This window comes from Ilyonectria robusta, assembly GCF_021365365.1.
Source record: "Ilyonectria robusta strain PMI_751 chromosome Unknown BGZ61scaffold_3, whole genome shotgun sequence".
In the NCBI taxonomy this organism is placed as follows: Eukaryota; Fungi; Ascomycota; class Sordariomycetes; order Hypocreales; family Nectriaceae; genus Ilyonectria; species Ilyonectria robusta.
Window position 1 is genome coordinate 2965801 of NW_025764437.1, and position 17536 is coordinate 2983336.

The following is a 17536-nucleotide window of genomic DNA, read 5'->3' on the forward strand; positions in this document are numbered from 1 at the left end:
GGTGTCTGTGACGTGCCGGCCTGCAAAACATCCAGTACAAATGCGCTCCGTTCTTCCCCCGCTCCGTACCATTTTCCAAGAACCAACCCCAACAAAACCGTGCAAGCAAGAGACGCCGCCATGCAACATGATGGATAACATAAAAGGGGCATAAACCGGGTCGCTCACTCAGTGAAGCGAGCCTGTGACATGCCTTTTTTTTCACGCAGGGTTGCCCTTGACTCGCTTTGGCATTCGCGGTGTTGGCGGCTTGGCTCGAGGCATCCCGTTGACCTGGCCGGTGCCTCCGGGCGTCGGTGCTCCTGATCCGTCGTCCTCCGCCTTGACTCCTGAAGGACGTCTTCGCTTGTTCGAGGCTGGTGAAGTGTTGGCGCTAGGCCCGCTGGAGCCCGTTCCCTGCTGGCTTTGTTGCATCTGCATCCCGGGTGCTTGCATGTGGCCCTGCGCAGGGCTGCCCATGTGAGGAGACCCGGGAAGGGTCATGTGAGCCGCTGCAGGGCTCGCACCCATGGGAAATTGTCCAAAACTCGGGGTCCTAGGGCCTTGGGGCTGCATCGGCTGGCCGTTCATGACCTGGGGGGCTCCGTTGATGTGAGTCGTAACATATTGCTCCAGGGCCGCATAGGGACCGAGGCCAGAGTTGGAGTGGTAGAATCCGAATAAAGGATTCATCTGTCCCATGACTTCGACGATCTGTATCGTGACTATTAGCACTACTCTGTGTGCCTCTATGGATAGTTTCCTACCTCGAGAAACTGAAATACACCCTCCGTAACACCCTTGCTGTTGACAGCCGAATCTGGGAGATCGACCAGCACTTCAGGGGGGGCTGTTTGCGGTGACTTCATCTGTCGGCCCTTGCCCTTCTTGGACATCTCGGGCGACTGCTTGCCATCCTGCGAGTTGGTCTTGTGCCATTCCTTCATCCACATGTGAGCCGGCTTCGCGGCTTCAATGACCTGTCTCCGAGAGATGTACTCTTCATGTCCGGTGGTGAGGAATTCGAAAAGCTCAATCTTCTGCTCGGCATCGAATTGCGCTCGAAGGGTACCACTCGAAACCAACTGTAGAACCGGTGAGCATTTTCATCTCGCACATGTGCATCAAGAGTGTAAAACCTACGTGCGACCCGGTCTCGAACCAGTAGACAAGGCTGGCTTTGGAGTTTTCGATGCAATGACAGTCACCAGGTAATGGCCGATCCGTGGTTCCCTTGTCCATAATCAACTGCATGTTCTTGACACCTCCGCCAAAGTGCGTGTGGAAGTATCGGGCAATAGCGGGGTAGGGGATTTCGTATTGCTTGTCAGTTGTGTCATCGGCGTCGGTAATGTGTAGCGAGTGTCGGAAAACGCCGTTCGGGGAGAAGAATCGGATGACGAAGTTTGTCCAGTACGAGAGATCGTCTCGCGTCCTGGGTCCCTGTGCAGCCATTTGTTAGTAGTTGTTGCGTTGGGTGCTGCGGGAAGTCGACCTACTGGGAAGCCGCTCAAATGCTCAGCGAACTGCATCAGCTTCAGCAGGCACTGTCCCTTCATGCCCTCTCTCCGCTGTTGCTGCATCAATGAATTTGTCAGCGCTATTTGCTGCGCCGCCGCTGCCGCCATTTGAGGTTGATTTTGGGGTTGATTTTGGGCCTGAGGCTGCGGCTGTTGCTGCGGCTGGGGTTGAGGCTGAGGTTGAGCTGGAGTTTGGGGACCCTGAGGTTGGTTCTGGCTAGTAGGCATTTGGTTCGACTGAACAGGGGTCGCGGCAGGTGTTTGAGCTGGCGTCTGGGGTCCGGTGGGCGCTGGAGTACCAGCCTGAGACGGCTGCGGCGTGTGCTGAGGCTGCTGACCAGGTTGCTGTGGCTGAGGTCCTTGAGGCTGTCCTTGTTGTTGGCCCTGCTGATTTGCCATCTGGTTCTGGAGGGACGCGGCCAGCTGGTTCTGCTGCTGCTGCATACTCGCCATGTTCTGAGCCGTCATCGGCATGGGCTGTCCTGGGTTGGGACCACCTTGCATCTGCTGGGAATGAAGGGCCTGTTGTTGCTGCTGCTGCTGCTGCTGCTGGACCTGTTGCTGTTGAGCCTGTTGCTGCTGCTGGACCTGCTGCTGCTGCTGCTGGAGAGCGAGCTGCTGGGCCATGATGGCTTGTGCTTGGGGATGCTGTGCCTTTGGTATATCAGTTAGCGAAGGTCAATTGACAGACGTGCATGTAGAGTCAAACTTACAGGCCCGAGTCTACCGGACTGCCTTAGTTGATGAAGCTGCTGAGGGTTGAGCTGATTCAACTGCATACCCATGGGCATGCCATTGACGCCCTGCATGTTGGCTTGCTGGAAAGCGTGTTGAGCCATCAAAGCCTGCCTCGCGTGTTGCTGTTGGAGCAGCTGCTGTTGTTGCCGCATTGCGGCCATCGCCTGTGGGCTGTTGACTGGAGAGAAGATGCAGTTAGCACGCGGTATTGTGAAACGAGGCCCGTGGGCGCGACGGAGACTTACACTGCTGCTGCAATTGTTGTTGCTGCTGCTGGAACATTTGCTGCTGAGCGGGATTCAGGTGCTGCAAAGCATGAGCATTTGGGTTCGCACCCGGCGGCATGCCGCCCATGAGGGCAGGGTTTACTTGTCCTCCAGGAGCGGACACTGCCATGGGACCGCCGAACTGATGCGGCATACCGCCAGCAGGAGCGCCCTGCTGGCCCGGGTTATGAGGCATGCCGGGGGCCATGGGATGCCCGGTGACGCCTGGGTGTCCCATGCCGGCGGGATGCCCCGAAAAGTTTGGACCCATACTGGTTGCCATCATGTCTATATTTCGTGGCCGACTATCCACCAAGTGGATATCGACGAGCGCGTTTGAACACTATCGCAGGCGCATGCGTCAGACAATGGCGATGACCCGAGGATGGGGCAGGCGCAGATCCCGACCGGTGGTTGGGTGTAGTTGTGGTCGTGATCGAGGTGGTCTATCCTTTTCGCGTGTCGCGACGAGACAGGATGGGGTTGGGGCGGCCCAATGCGATAACGGTCGGACCAGGCGAGCAGAGGTCGCGGAGAGCAGGAAAGAAACGCGGAGAATCGAGTAGATCTATCACGAGGACAGGCGATTACACGGACGAGTGACGGCGAGGCATCGGCGAGGGGGAGGCGAGTCGGGTGAATGGTGTGGTTCGCGATGGGCACAAAGAAGGCCGAAGGCGAGGAGAGGGCGCTGGGCGAATGAGGTGACGATGGGGCGAGTGGCCCGTCACGAGGTCCGCCAGGAGGAAGCCAGCCAGCACGGCAGAGCGAGGGCGGCGGCGAGCGAGCGAAGACGACGGCCTCGAGCAATGCGGATTGTGGATTGCGGATTGATAGCTGATGGTGGTGGTGGAAAGGCGGATTGTCGGAAAGGCGCCAGGAGACGACGGCGGAGGCGTGTGTGCGGGAGTGGGCGACAGGGCGTAGGCGTACTCTCGCTCGGTGGGCGTGGGTGCGATGTCACCGGAGGATGATCCGCTGGCTGACAGGATAGGACCGACAGGATTGGACTGTGCTGCTGGGGGCTGCTGGGGGCTGCTGGGGGCCGCTGTGGGAAATTTCCCGCGCGCTTGCCGGGCTTTTGTACTGCACAGCGATGCGACAGCGACAGCGACAGGGACGGGACGGCCCAGGCAGTGAGCAGGCGGGAGCAGGCGGTAGGCGACCCAACAGCAGAGGAAGCAAAAGGCGCCCGGAGGGGAGACTCGAGAGGTGGTGGGGAGGCCCAAGAGTCGGTTGGGTTCAGTATAGTTGGTTGGTAGGTAGGGGAGGGAACGTGGAAGATGGGAAAGGGGACAAAGAACTGAGGAGGGCAGCGAGATAGATACACGCGGGAGACAGACGCCGATGGCCGGTGCTTCTGCTTCGGGAGGCGCTGGGAGACTCCCCCGATCCGATGGGATGGGAGCAGAGAAAGGGAGGACGAGTCGGTACGGAGCAGGGACAGTAGGTACAGTCGGTAGTGGCCAGCCCTGCGCTCGCGCTGTGAAGGCCGGACGAGACCGAACCGACTGACAAGGAGACTACGGGAGACAATCTGGGCAGACAATCGGAGCAATCTGAGGGACCCGAGTCGGGGGGATCGCTCTCGCTCGCACTTACTCGCTCTTGCTTGCGTCCGTCGTGGGTCGTGGGCCTCAGGCGTGAGTGGGCGGAGTCATGGATAGAAGGCCGGCAAGTTGAGTGGTCGAGTCGACTCGAGAGTGGACAAGTGGGTGAGGTGAGTGGGTGGACGGCCCTCAAAGCCAGAGCCTAACCAGCAGGACGTGGCTCTCAACTCTGATACAGGGCGGACCGCGCGACCCGCTTAAAGTGGATTCCATGCACCTATCCGTAGTTAATCTGACTTCTGGAAACCCCGGGAGCTTAAATAAGCGCAACAGACTTTCACTGACAAAGCGTCCCCATGTGTCACTTTATTTTGTCACCCTAAATCCGGTGGCTGGGGACCCTGTTTTCCATATCTCTAAACCGGGGCGCCTACATCCTGTCCAATCTCATTGTGCCCCGGCACGCGATGATTGATTCCCAACCCGGGGCCGCGGCGCGGGCGCTTTCTAATTATCCCCCAAACCGATCAAATTCAATCCCAAAGTCCGCACGCCTTCCCCCAATGCCCCAATCGGGGGGCGCAATCGACTTTGCGTGGCATGTCAGTGCCTCGTTGATTGAAACGCACAAAGTAGAAACAAACAGACACAATCATACACACACAAGCAGACACGTGATTGGCAAGTGTAAAAATGCAAACAAAAACTCGTAGAACCATCATGATCCGCACCCCTGGCGCCATGCCCCTTCCAAATGCCGTTTTCCGCACAGGCAAACCCGCATCTAGCACCATGGCTCGCGGGTACTCCTCCCTGGCTGCTGGGGCGGGTACCTAGACATTTGCCATGCATCTATCGCGGTACGGCACTAGTCTGCTGGCGTCCGCCGCTAGTGCCGTAACCGTGGGTCGACAAGCACGTGATATCGCCACAGTGTTTGGCGTTGCGGAAAATTTTTGCTGGCACTGTCTTCCAATATCAAGCTTCGCCGTGAGCCGCAAACTTCTTTCCTTCCTCAGTATTCCCTTCCACACTCAACAGCTCTGCTACTGGGAGCTTGACGAACACGCTCGAGACTCCGACGACTCTGCAAACGCCGCTTTGCGATTTGGAGCAGCTGCAGTTGAAAGCGTCTCGCAGCGATGGTCTGAGAGCGAACGCGCTGGTTTGACGCGTTTGGATGCAATTTTCCCTTCCGGGACAGGCACTCCCAAGCCGCCACGCATCTTTGATGGTAAGATTCCAATTCCTCGCTCCTGCATCGCACCCACCCCTCTTGAATGATGACACTTTAACAAAAGTCTTCTTTTCCCAACTGAATCGCCTATGAAGAAATTCAGCCTGTTCGGGCCCTAGGCCTGTTACTTGCCAGTATCTTGTCTGACTACACATCACACCTCACATTTTTTGCAATCTTTGGTGTCTGCAGCGTTGCTAACAACTGTTGCCTATAGATCTCGGCTATTGCTACACCTAGTCACTAACGCCAACATAGCTCACCCAGAGCATGTGAAGCATCTAATTTGTGAGTACATCTTTTTTTCATCTCCACAATACCACCCCGTGAAATGATGAAATTTTCCACCACATTCGCAGTTTCCACTTGAGTCCCATTGAGCCTTTTTTGGGACAGATGAAGGTTATGCACTTCCTTGGATGTCTTATCACATACCTATGATCCGTTTTGTTGTCCAAAAATCCATCTTCGAATACGAAGCTAACAGGAGGAAAAGTTTGCAGCAAAATCATAACCGCCCCACGCGTGGCAACATTATGTACCTGAAAATAAATGAAGCATTGTGTCACCAAATCTTAAAGTGCTCCAATCGTGACAACTTTTCGCTTGTAATGTGTGAAATATATGTTCCTGTTTAGATGAGTATCGAGCTTTGAGAGTCGAGATGTAACCCCATGCAGTCTGAATTGCAAATTGCGCTGGATGTCAACGCTTCGTCATTTCATCTGTCTGTCTACCTTTCCCAAGGCAATATCCGTCAATCCCATTTCTCATACAATAGCCATAGGCTCCCAAATCCTTACAGAAGGTGTGCTAAATATCTGTTCATGATGACTTCACTCAAGCAACGCGCAGCTCATCTCTTAGATCCTCCCTCCTCACCCTCCCGCCAACAATGCCTCTCCGATTCCGTCCCGTCCTGCCGCGACCCAGCCAGTTGAGCTTGAGCATCTTGCACAGCTCGACCATCTTGGCGCTGCCCTCGTCGTTGGGGTCGCCGGCCGCGACGCCACCCAGACTCGACAGCACGCTCATGCACTGCAGCATGCGGCCGACCATGTCGGTAACGTGCTTGGAGTCGTCGACGTTCTGCTCGCGCTCACGCACGCTGCCTAGCCCCGGAGGCGGTGGCATGCTGCCTGAGGGTGTGAAGGGGCGCAATACGCCATCGCTTCCGTGGCTGCCAAAGCTGACGTTGCTGATGGCGCGGCTGCGGCCTCCCGCTGAACCTTCGCCCAGTAGCGTCGTGCTGTTCGAGTTGTACGACGCGTTGGATGGATCCAGCGACATGGCAGTGCCGGGGCGGGCCATCGAGGTGAAGGACTCTGAGGGGGAGGTGGACAGGATAGCGTCCTGGGGAGGAGATGATAGTGCTGTATTGGCTAGGGAGGATGGCAGGATCTCCAAAGATAGGCGGGAGAAGATGGTCTTGAGGGTCTCGTAGCGAGGGAGAATAACGATATCTCTGTACGCGATGAGCACCAACCTCCTGACATCAAGCACCGTCGCTGCTGGAGTCACCCGCGCCGGCTTGTTCGACGACGAGGACGATATGACGCCGCCCCAGAAGTCCCGGGCCTGCTCTCCGGTCATGATTGTACCGCAGCCCGAAACTTCGAGGTCGAGCGGCAGGAAAACGGCCTGCAAATATGGTAAGATGGATGTAAAGGTGAATATCCAGAGCTCAACTAGCACTGGGATGAAGCGATCCTCTGGCGTCTTCCGCAGCGTGCGGTCTAAGGAAGAGAAGCCTGTCGACAATAGATCCCTGAGGTCCTCGAGCATGGCATTTGGTGACCGCCGGTGCATGCACCATTTGATGTGCATCTGAACCACCTTGTTGAAATCTTCGATTGTGGGTCGAAGATCCTCGCCTTCAAAGATGACCAGCAGCTTGGCCTTGAGGACTGGCCAGGCGTCGTCCAGCGACATGTTCTGAAGGCCAAGTTTCCCAGGGTCGATGGGTTCGTACATAGTTGATTGCTGGGATAACGACGGTAAACTGCTCGGACCGGGCCATTCGCTCTGTAGACTGAAGCTTCCCTCGCTCTCAAGGCGAGCCTCGGAGCGCTCAGCAAGCTTCTTTTCCTTCTTTGTCTTGGCAAAACTGGTCGAATTTGGTCCGGGGCTCGGGGGAATGTTGAAGTTGTAAAGGGGATTTGGCGCATTCGGGTCGGTTGGCCTCGAATTGCTGGCGGCCGATGAGAGCGGGAGATGATACTCATCCTTGAGCTTGTTCTTCTGCCGTGATAGGAAGTGATGTTTCTTTTCCTTTTCCTTTCCCTTTTCTTTCTCGTCCATCTGTGAATCGACAGGCCGAATAGTAGCCGACGACGAGTTGTTCATGCTGTACATGGACTGATTGCTCGCCTCGACTAGACTGGTGGTGCTGAAGTTGCCGCGCTGGAGCGCAGACAGAGCCGACCCAATCTTGCCCGGGCTAGGCAACGGCTTCTCCTTGGTCTCGCCCTTGGTGCTAATCTTGCCAGGGCGAGAGAAGAGCTTGACCTTGGGCTTAGTCGCCCCAGGCTTCTCTGACGCCGGTGGTGGGGGTGGAGGTTGTTGGGAATAAGGCTGCGGCGATACGGAGTGCGGGCCTCGAGGAGAGTTGTGTCCGGACCGTGGAAACACCACATTGGCTGCCGCAGTCGCGGCGGAGGAGTGAGAACTGCCATATCGATCAGAGTGTCCGCCGTGGTTTCCAAACCCGGTATCCCGCGGAGCGCTCGCCTCCGTCAGGCTCAGCATGGGCGGACCGGAGGGTCCCTTGCTCCCGCTGCCGCGCCGAATGCCCTCGTTGGCGTCGCCAGGAAACGGCACCGTCTGAGAGCGTTGCCGGCTGTGCATATTGTTCTGGTGGGACATGACGGCGGCCTGCGCGGCCATCTGGCTCGCAGACATGGCCGCTGCCGCCGAGTTCGACGCCGCCGCCGCCGCAGCAGCAGCCGCGGCGGACGATGTGGAGGGCGGTCCGGCGTGGTGGTTCATGCCGACGTGCGACGAAAGGTTCGAGGTACTTGTGGACGGCAGCGTGGGCTCAAACATGCCCTGCGTGGCCGAGTGCTTGCGCGAGTGCCCCTTGAGCAGCGGTCCCCCCGGGGAGCCTTGGGTGACGGCGCGCGAGGCGGCGGGTCGCGAGAAATGCTGGTGGTGTTGCTGCAGGCTGGAGGTGCTCGAGTTGGCGTGCGAGGCGAACTGGGCGTAGATGGGCGTCGCCGGCGACGAGGCCTGCGGCTGCTGCGAGGGGCGGGATCTGGGGATGGTGATGGACGGTCTTGGAGGAGGGTTGTTGTTCTTGTTGTTGTTGTCTTCGCTGTCCGAGGACTCGACGCGGCGCAAGGGAGGTCGTGACGACGTAGACGCCTGAGACGGCTGCGACGGGTTGCCGGAGAGCGGGTTGAAGCTGCCGGGGCCCCGGGGCTGCTGGGGTCGTGTCGGTTGCATAGTCGTTGATGCGCGAGGCGGCGTGGTTACATGTTGATCATAATTCTAGCGCGGGCCGTCGCTCGAGGGGTCTGAGGGCCCCTGGGTGATTGGAGGATCGCGAGGGCGCGTCGAGAGTGGCTCAGATTGGTGTGCCGCTGGGTAATGCAACGGCCGGTCGTGCTTGCGGTTTTAGATGCGTGTCGAGAGGATTGTCGCGGTGGCCGCAGGAGAAGGTTGAAGGTTGAATGCTTGTTCAGATACGAGTTCAGATGCAGCATGGATGTATGTAAGCTTGGCTGCTGAGCCCATGTCCCTGCATCCACACATAAATGACATGTGGCGCTCAACCCCGCGCCAAGTCCAACAAAACACCACCACTGCCCGCTTACAAAAACTCCCATTCAACCACGATTAAAGAACGACGACAATTTGATATCACCAACCAATTCGTCAAAACCAACCCTCAAGACCCTTGAGGCTCGTCCAAAATGGCCTCCAACTCTCTCACCGCAGCCTACTCCTCGCCCACCAGCGACCCCTTCACCATCAGCACCTCCCTCCCCGCCCTGCAATCACCCCCCTCCGTCGCCGGCAAGACATCCTACCTCGCCGCGCTCCGCACCGCCGTCACCGACGCCCAGGTCCATATCAACAAGGAGCTCACTTCCCGTATGGAAGAGGACAAGGCCCGCGACGCAGCTTCCAAGAATGGCCTCATCGACGACGCCAAGGAGGAGGAGAACTACGGCGAGGAGGTCCAGGAGGATGAGGACTGAGTTTCGCCGCAACTCGGATCACAAGCCGCTTCTCTCGCCATGAATCTCAACAGTAACCTAGATGTGGGTTTATTTGGGTATTGCTAAATCATGCTGGCTGCCTGCCACCGGATCCAACCCATGCAAATGCTCCTCAAAAACCCCTTCAACTCAATGCATGAACAAGCAACAACTCACCCCGATGGATGCTCCCATACACGACAAGACAAGCAGAAAGAAAGAAAAAGAAATGGATATCTAGAACCCTCTGCCCCAGCTAGGCGCCCGCGACGAATCCACCTTGTTCCCCGTCACTCGGTTCAGACAGCCATAGTGCACCACTGTGTTGTCCGCCAGGACCGCCACCACGCTCCCACCGATGCGCATGCCGCCGCCTAGTTTCTTGTGGCACACGACACAGTGCCGCTCCTCCGTGATGGCTACGTGCCGGTTGCGTCCACCTTGGCCGTTTGGCGCATCGTCGCCTAGGTGTAGTCGCGCCGCGATGGAGATTCCCTCCGACTTGCGCAACCCTGCGGCGATACGGGAGTCGTTGACAAGAGTGTTGGCCGACCTTATTCGACCACGGAAGTACGACTCCAGCGAGCTGACGGGAAGCTCATCGGGGATTAGACCCAATGTCGATGTTGCAGGTAGACGAGACCCGTGCTTAGAAAGCAGATCGAGAGCGGGCTCCAAGTTGGGCTGGTTCGGCGGAGTTGGCTGGAGGTATAGCGAAAGAAGGGTGTGATAAATGGACGGCGTGGTGTTTTCTGGGTCGTCTGAAGTGTTGTTTGCCTGAGATGGCGGAGGACTATCCATGTGAACGCGATTGCAGTAGCTGTTACTTATTAGCAAGAATCATCCCCACTGGTGGACCGGTTACATACTCCTCAGCCTTGACGTAATCTTTCATCTTGAAGACGTAAATCTCCAATGCCTGTTTATGTTGGCCCATGTTACTGAGCACCACGGCCTGCGCCTCGTAGAACGCCGGGTCTATATTAATGTTAGCAGCAAGCCAGCAAGACTGGGGCAGAATATCCTACCATCTCTTGGAATCAGTCCAAATGCTTTGCTCAAACTGTAAACCTGCCGTGACTCCCTCAAGAATGCTACAAACCGCTCCATCAACGCGTTCCATTCCTTGTTCCTCTCTCCTCCCTTGAGATTTTTGACATAAAGTTCGACAAGGCGGTTGTGTAGGTCCGGCGTCATGTCCTCTAGCTCGTTGATGATGTGCTCCAGGTACTTGCCCTCGAGTTTTGTATCGACCGCATGGAGAAAGGCCACGACCTGTTCTCGCGGCAGCGTCTCCGCGTTCTCGGTATCACCGATGAAAATCTCCAACGCTTGGTCTGGGCTGGCCTTGAGAGTCCACTCCGCATGCTTCAGAATAAGGTTGATTTCCGACGGAGGAAGGCTCTTGAGGTACTGGATCGTGCGGCCTGGTCCATGAAGGGTTGGGGCAGCATCATCTGGGGATTCCGCTGAACCAAATTTTCGTAGCAGTTCCAGGGCTTCCTTGTGTAGCTTTTTGCCGTAGAAGAAGTCAACCAGCTCCGTGTACCTGTTATGCTCTAGAAGCTTCTCGTTGACCACCTCGGGGTCGCAAAAGTTGGGGATGCGGAATAGTGAGCTGGCCAAGGTCGGTCGCGAGTACATGTAAGCGCGGAACAGCGTCGTATCGACTAGGCGGAAGGTATTTCGCAGGTCCTCCTCGAGCTGCTTTTCTGATTCATCGAGACTCGTCCTTAGGAAGTTCTCCACTTCCTCCTCAGGGGTACCGCTTCGGTCGGCCTTGGGCTTTAGGTTTCCCGTGACGGGATCGAGGACTCTCTGTAGACGAGCTCGAGTTCCAGCTAGATAGCTGTTCAACTCCAAGACTGCATTCATCAAGTCCTTTCCATCAAGTCGCCTATCTTCCTTTGGCGGCGTCTCCTTGACACTCGCCCCGTCCTCAGCATCAGTACTGTCCTTTCTTGAAGAGGAAATAGATGTAGCATCAGCTTGGGGCTTCCTGCCGCCTCCCATCAACAACTTGGCAAAACCACCCACGTTTGGTGATGATGTAGGGTCAGTAGGTCTTTCAGGGGTGTCGGAGCTATTTCGTTGTGACCCGTTCGACTTCTTTGGAGTCTCAGGTGCATCCTCCTCTGGCTTTTCTTCATGACCTGTCCAAGCAGAAAGCTCTCCTGCAATTTGCGGAGGAAATAGCTTCAGCACGCGCTCAGGTGGGGCATGTACGTCGTCCTCGTTAAAGAGATCCATTGCCTGGCGGTACCTCTTCCTCTTGAACAGCGTCTCTGCCTTCAGCATTTTGACCTCCCGAAGGGTCTCCGTCTTATCATTTAGCAAGGCATCTTCTAACATGCCCATGATACTGATGGCTTCGTCGAATTTGTCACCATCAACAAGCTCTTGGATTTGTGAGTCGTAGTCCGTCGCACCCATTTTCCAGACACATCGATCGCTCGAGATGTGGAATCCCTTACCCGCATGGGCCAAACTGACCGTCGGTGGTGGGAAATGTAGTTGGGCAGCGCCCGGTAGTAATATGTTCTGGAGCAGCGACAAGGTGTTTGGATTCCGTACCTCCAAGGAGCCTTTGGAAGGCGGTTGTAAAGCCAGGATGTACGGATACGAGTATCCAATGGAATCAGGAGCCGACTGCCACGGAATTTGTCTCTTTTCGAGGGGTTTTCCATTGTCGTCGATGAACAGCGTGTTGATATCCTTGGCCAGCAGCAGCTCTCCGTCCGCCAACTTCGCCACCAGTGGCTTGGGCATATATCCTCCCAAGCCCATGTATCCCATGCCAGCGCTACTCATAGCACCGAAGCGGCTCGTCTGACCAGCTGCCGGTCCGGCTCCAGGACTCACAATCTCTTCGATCTCGCGGGTGACGACATTGACCATAACGTAGCCGCCATTCATGCCACACACCAACCTAGTGGCGCTCGCCCAAGTCACTGACCTTATGGACTCGGACAGCAGGACCTCACCGACATCCTCCGACAGCTCGCTCTCGTGCCACGCCCACAGTAGTAGGCGTCGTTTGACCGCAACGGCCAGCCGGCTGATGATCTCTGGGATGCCAGTGTCGGCATCCTTGACGATGTTGGATGTTACGGCGAAGCACGACGCGTTCTTGGTTCGGGATAGGGTCTCGATGAGCTCGTAGGTCTGCAGATCGTGCAGGGAGATGTGGTAGTTGGATAGCGACACGATCGTGTTGGCTTCTTTTATGATGGCGAGCTGCTCGATGGCGCGCGTAGAGAACCGGTCTACCTCACGCAGAAGGTCCGTCGGCCTCAGGGAAGATGTTGTCGAGGGAGTATCCCCGTTGGCCGGGGGCGTCGTAGGGGCGGCATCGGGGTCGGGGGCCGGCGTGTGGCCGTTGCCGTTGGGCGGCTGGGGGGGAAGGTCGTTGAGGCGGTAGACCCTGAGGGCGCCACTGTTGAGGCCGACAAGAACACGATCACCTGTAGTTCCTAGTCAATCAAAGCTCTCACCAAGAAGATTACAAGGACGCGCGCATACCGTAAGCCAAAATGGTCTCGATCTTGGACCTGTCCCGCTGCCGCAGCTCGATGATGGGGCGGGCTGTGAAGGCGGAGAGCATGGCGCCGGCCAGCTCCAAGCTGATGGGGCTATCTGGAAGCGAGGCGCATCAGAAGGGTCTCGGGGGACTGAGAACAAGCGGGAGCCCTCTGAAGCAGACGAAGTAGTGCAAAGGAGGCGATGCAGTGTTGTCGCCGGTTCGTTTCGCGGTTGCCTGCGCTCTTGTGATGCAATTGGAGTCGTCGGGTAGTGACAGGCCGTCGGAGGCGGGAGGGAACGTCGACGTCAGTTGCCGGATGGCCAGAGCTTCCTGCATATGCACAGTGCAACAGTGTGAACTCGCACCTTTACATTCAATGCCAGAATTTACTGTCAGAACACATCCAATGTCTACCTGAGCGATATCGGTAGGTGCCGGTCTATCCCACGCCTCGTCTATGAATGAATTATAAGCCATCCCGAGCCGATATGGAGCCATTCCAAATTCTAAAGGAAATAGAGAAAATAACACCGGAGCCCAGAAGAAGCACAACCCGAGACACACCCTACTTCCGGTTACGCATTCTACTTGTCAGGCAATCAACCATCCTTCGTCAACTAATCCAGTCCTGCAACTTGCATAATTCCGTAGCCTAGCGTGACTACGACTACGAGAGTGAGGAGACTGCTCGGCACACCGCGGCTGATGAAGTGCTTAACTTGCAGATACCGCTGGCCAAATGGATCCTCCTTCATGATCGCAGCTACTGTGTGTTAGTTCAGTTCAAAAATTAAGATACAGCTCAAACTTACTCATGTTGGGAAATCCACTCGTAGGCAAGCCCATGGCAGCGCTGCACATGAGCACACCGCCCATAACCAGCAGGTTGGGGTGAGGTTGATCCATGGCCATACCGACATCGAAGACAAGAGGAAGGAAGATCAGGGCAGCCACGGTATGGCTAATGAACGTGGCGATAACCAGGATCAGGCTCGAGAAGACAACCAGAACGCCATAGAGGCTCATGCCCTCAACCTTGTGGGAAACAATCTCGGCGAGAGTGTGCAAAAGACCGGAGGATCGAACCGCCTTGCCCAGCGACAAACCTCCGGCGGCGAGAATGATGATGGTCCAGGGGAAGTTGTTGAAGTCCTCCTTGGTCAGGATTCCGATTCCAAAGAAGAGGACAATGGGAATGATGGCGATGACACCCATGTCTCCAAAGATGCCTTCTAGCTGGTGGCTCCCGCACCACAACGCAATGGTCACGAGGGTCACAATAGTCACGAACCATTGCACACCCGTAAACTTCTCCTTGACCGGCCGGATCGGAGCAATCGTCGTACCCTTGCCGGGTTGGAACGTTACAAGGAGGAGGAACCAGATCAGAAAGAGGGAAACAGCTCCGACGGGGATGACAATAAAGAACCACTGAAGCCAGGTGGGTGCGGGCTGCATGATCCCCATAGCCACGACGTTTTGCGGCGATGCAATTGGGGACAGCATACCGCCAATGTTGGAGGCGAGAGCAATGCCGATAATAACGGCCTTGGACATGTTTGAATCCGAAGGCAATGTCCTTAACATGGGCTACCAAAATGTTAGTTTGTGCATCATTTAATATCTCTAGTTTGAAAATCAACTCACCTCAATGATAGAATAGCAGAGCACTGGTGCCGCTACATTGCTGATGAGCATGGACGCAAAGGCAGCCACGAACATGTTGGCGATTAGCACCGTTCTCGGTTGAGTGCCGGCCTTGCTGAGAACTAGGGTCGCTAATCGCTTATCAATTGTGCACTTGGATAATGCAGCAGCCAGGGTGAAGCCGCCGAGTAGCAGCATGATGACGGGGGTCCACATGGCCGCAAAGATCGCCGAAGTTGCCTCCTTGGAACCAAGACGCCTATGGGTCTTGCCAGGCGTCTCATCTCGGACAACATTCAAAACAACGGAGAGAAAGGGGATCATCAGAGATGTCACAAATAGAGGGAGAGTCTACCACAATGTCAGTTTCGTAGATACTTGGTTAGAATGATGTACCAGGACTCACCTCGGTAGCCCACAGCAAACTGACAAAGATCAGCATTGCCAGGCAGTTCTGCTGCTCGGGCTTCTCCATTATGGGGAGAAGTAGGAGGACGAGGAAGACGCCGATGCACATAATGAGCGTCCACAGCGACGAGCTAGCCAGCCATGGGGGTAGCGTGAAGCTTCCAAACGGCGTGGGAATCCGTGTCGTCAAGGGAGCCTTGGCCTCGTCGCCCTGTAGTCTCCTAGAAGCAATAGAGCGCTCCTGTCCCAGCAGCGACTGTCCCAGACCTGCTGCCTCAGCCCTGCGCTCGATACCAATGAGATCTCGCCAGACTGTGTTGCGCTCCCACACGACGTGTTCTCGGAGATGAGATCGTAGGTCCTTGCGGGCTAGGGGCAAGTCACCGTCGGTGACGACCTCGGAGTAGGCCTTTTCCATATTGTAAATGTTCTCCTCGATAGTGCGCTTGGTCTCGTCTTGGAAGGGGTAGGCCGAGTCGACGTGGGCTCGGATATAGCTAGCCTTGAGTTCCTTGTCGAGGATCTTGTCGAACTTCTTCAGGACCTTGTTGAAACCAGTGCGGTTGAGCTGGATGTAGGACTTGAGTTCGCACAGCTGGACGTAGAGGCTGATGATGCGCTTCTTGAGCATGATGCCTGACGAGAAGAGTCCTGAGGAGAACATCATGGCCTGGTCGCCGTAGTCGTCTGCCGTGCCGCTTTGTCTCCTAGTCCCGCGACCGAACTCGGTAGACGCACTCATGTCCGATTGTATAGGCTTGACAACAGGCAGGCTCTTCTTCCGACCGCTGCCCCTCCGCCTAGTCAGGCCAGTCGTCTCGTCCTCATCGCTGCCGCTGTCATCGTTATCAGAGCTGCGGCTCAGTGGGCTCCGCGAGCGAGTGTTTTGCACACGCTGGGTTTCGGAAGAGGATAGGCGACGTAGGTAAGGTCGGTCTTCGAGGGCCACTTCGTCACCGACATCGCTGAGGAGTTGGGCGGCCTCGTCGAGGAGCTCGGTCTCTTTCGAGGTGTAGAAGGAGCAGATCTTTTCGAGCTCTAGGCTGAGGGCACTGGAGAAGACATCCTCAGGACTTTCATGGCCGATGAGAGGTCTGGATTCGGCATCGCCAGATCGAGTCTGGTGGACGGACTTTTCGAGCTGGTAGATTCTAGGAGGAGCATCAGGGTTAGCGGGTGGGCAATTGGATATGGCCGGAGTGGCAGCAGGGGAGGGCGACGCACAGCTTCTTAAGGTTGCTGTAGGCAATGTAGTAGCTACTCCAGTCCGGGACAGCATTGAACTGAATGCTGTGGGAGAACTTCATCTCGTCTTGTTCCTCGAGCCACCGGCGCTTCTCGTCTCGTTTCGCCTGTCTGTGGGACTCGCGCTCGGCCGCTTCGTGACTGGCCTGTATCGGCGGGTATTCGTCAAGCTCGTACTCGTCGTCAGCCGTGTGCTGTTTGGAGTGCGCGATGGGTTTGGTGTTCTCGCGACGAGCTAGCGCGAGGTCGTCTCTGTCTCGCACGGTCGTCGGAGTTACAATCCCTCCTCGTCCACCTTGGCCTGTCGGGGCTTGGTTATGGTGGTGACGGCCAGGGCGGCTTGCGGTGGCAGGCGTGGCAGCAGCGACGTCGTCGGGGACAGGGACGGCGCTGGGAACGGAGGAGGGATTCGCGAGGGGAGTCGAGGTCGGAATGATGGCGACTCGGTGAATAAAAAGGGAGAGAGGTCGTGTGCCCTGTCTCTTATCGCGAGAGCGGAGTCTTGGGGGGGGAGCGCGAGCGGGAGTCTCTTTTCTTGAGCGGAGCAGCTATTCGTGGAGCGTTCGTGAAGCCTGATCAAGAGGCCGATCCAGACGGAAGGAGGGGGGGGTCAATGTGTCACGGTCCGCGCAGCCCCGTCTGGATTCTCTTGCGCCTTCGTCTCGTTCGTCGGATTCTTGCTTCGTGGGCCTCTTGGGTCGGGGGGAGGATGCCGTGGTGTGTAGCAGCGGGCGGCGCGCCAGTAAAGCCTCCGGATTTAGGGATTGGCCCTCCTGGACGAGCGAGGCCCCTCCCAGGTCCCAGTCCCGCCTACTAACTAGGTGCCACGCTTCAACCACGGGCTGGACGGTTGGACGGCGGACGGCGGACGATAATGATGGGGGCGGTCCGGCGTGGGGTTCTTGGTCACAGGCACATTGAGTGTGCTGGAGAGTTTAGAAGATGCGACGCAGTGCGGATGAGGGTGAAGGAGGCGCTGCGCAGCACGGTGCTGTACCTGTACGACCACGTCGTAATTACGTCTGGCCCTGTGAGGTGGGGGACAGCTGGAACACCCCTAGAGGCCACTGTAGCTAGGTAGGTACAGCCTCCCTGCCAAGAGCCCTGAGACGGGAAGACTACATTGCATTGCATAAACAGGTTTCCCGGAGTTGCTTTATAGGCCCGCAAGGCACAACAGGACACAGCAGGCACGGCATGACGGACAGTGCATTTTGCGGC

At 56.7% G+C, this 17536-nt stretch overlaps 4 protein-coding genes across 4 annotated transcripts; 1 reads left to right on the plus strand and 3 right to left on the minus strand.

Moving 5' to 3' along the window:
• Positions 1-201: 201 nt before the first annotated feature.
• Positions 202-2786, minus strand: BGZ61DRAFT_490932 (LIM-domain binding protein-domain-containing protein; the record flags this gene model as incomplete). Its single annotated transcript, XM_046250379.1, has 6 exons — positions 202-693; positions 747-1064; positions 1123-1422; positions 1479-2153; positions 2213-2415; positions 2483-2786. The coding sequence occupies 6 exons, from the start codon at positions 2784-2786 to the stop codon at positions 202-204; spliced, it is 2292 nt and encodes a 763-aa protein (XP_046110083.1).
• Positions 2787-5788: 3002 nt separating this feature from the next.
• BGZ61DRAFT_444024 (HbrB-like-domain-containing protein) lies at positions 5789-9078 on the minus strand. Its single transcript, XM_046244938.1, has one exon. The coding sequence runs from the start codon at positions 8732-8734 to the stop codon at positions 6131-6133; it is 2604 nt and encodes an 867-aa protein (XP_046110084.1). The 5' UTR covers positions 8735-9078; the 3' UTR covers positions 5789-6130.
• BGZ61DRAFT_528493 (uncharacterized protein) lies at positions 8993-9492 on the plus strand (the record flags this gene model as incomplete). Its single annotated transcript, XM_046253264.1, has 2 exons — positions 8993-9002; positions 9230-9492. 2 exons carry the CDS (start codon positions 8993-8995, stop codon positions 9490-9492), a joined length of 273 nt encoding a protein of 90 aa, XP_046110085.1.
• Positions 9493-9729: 237 nt separating this feature from the next.
• Positions 9730-16377, minus strand: BGZ61DRAFT_490934 (SPX domain-containing protein; the record flags this gene model as incomplete). Its single annotated transcript, XM_046250380.1, has 9 exons — positions 9730-10312; positions 10362-10470; positions 10521-12885; positions 12916-12956; positions 13015-13128; positions 13828-14605; positions 14663-15013; positions 15069-16221; positions 16295-16377. 9 exons carry the CDS (start codon positions 16375-16377, stop codon positions 9730-9732), a joined length of 5577 nt encoding a protein of 1858 aa, XP_046110086.1.
• Positions 16378-17536: the final 1159 nt, after the last annotated feature.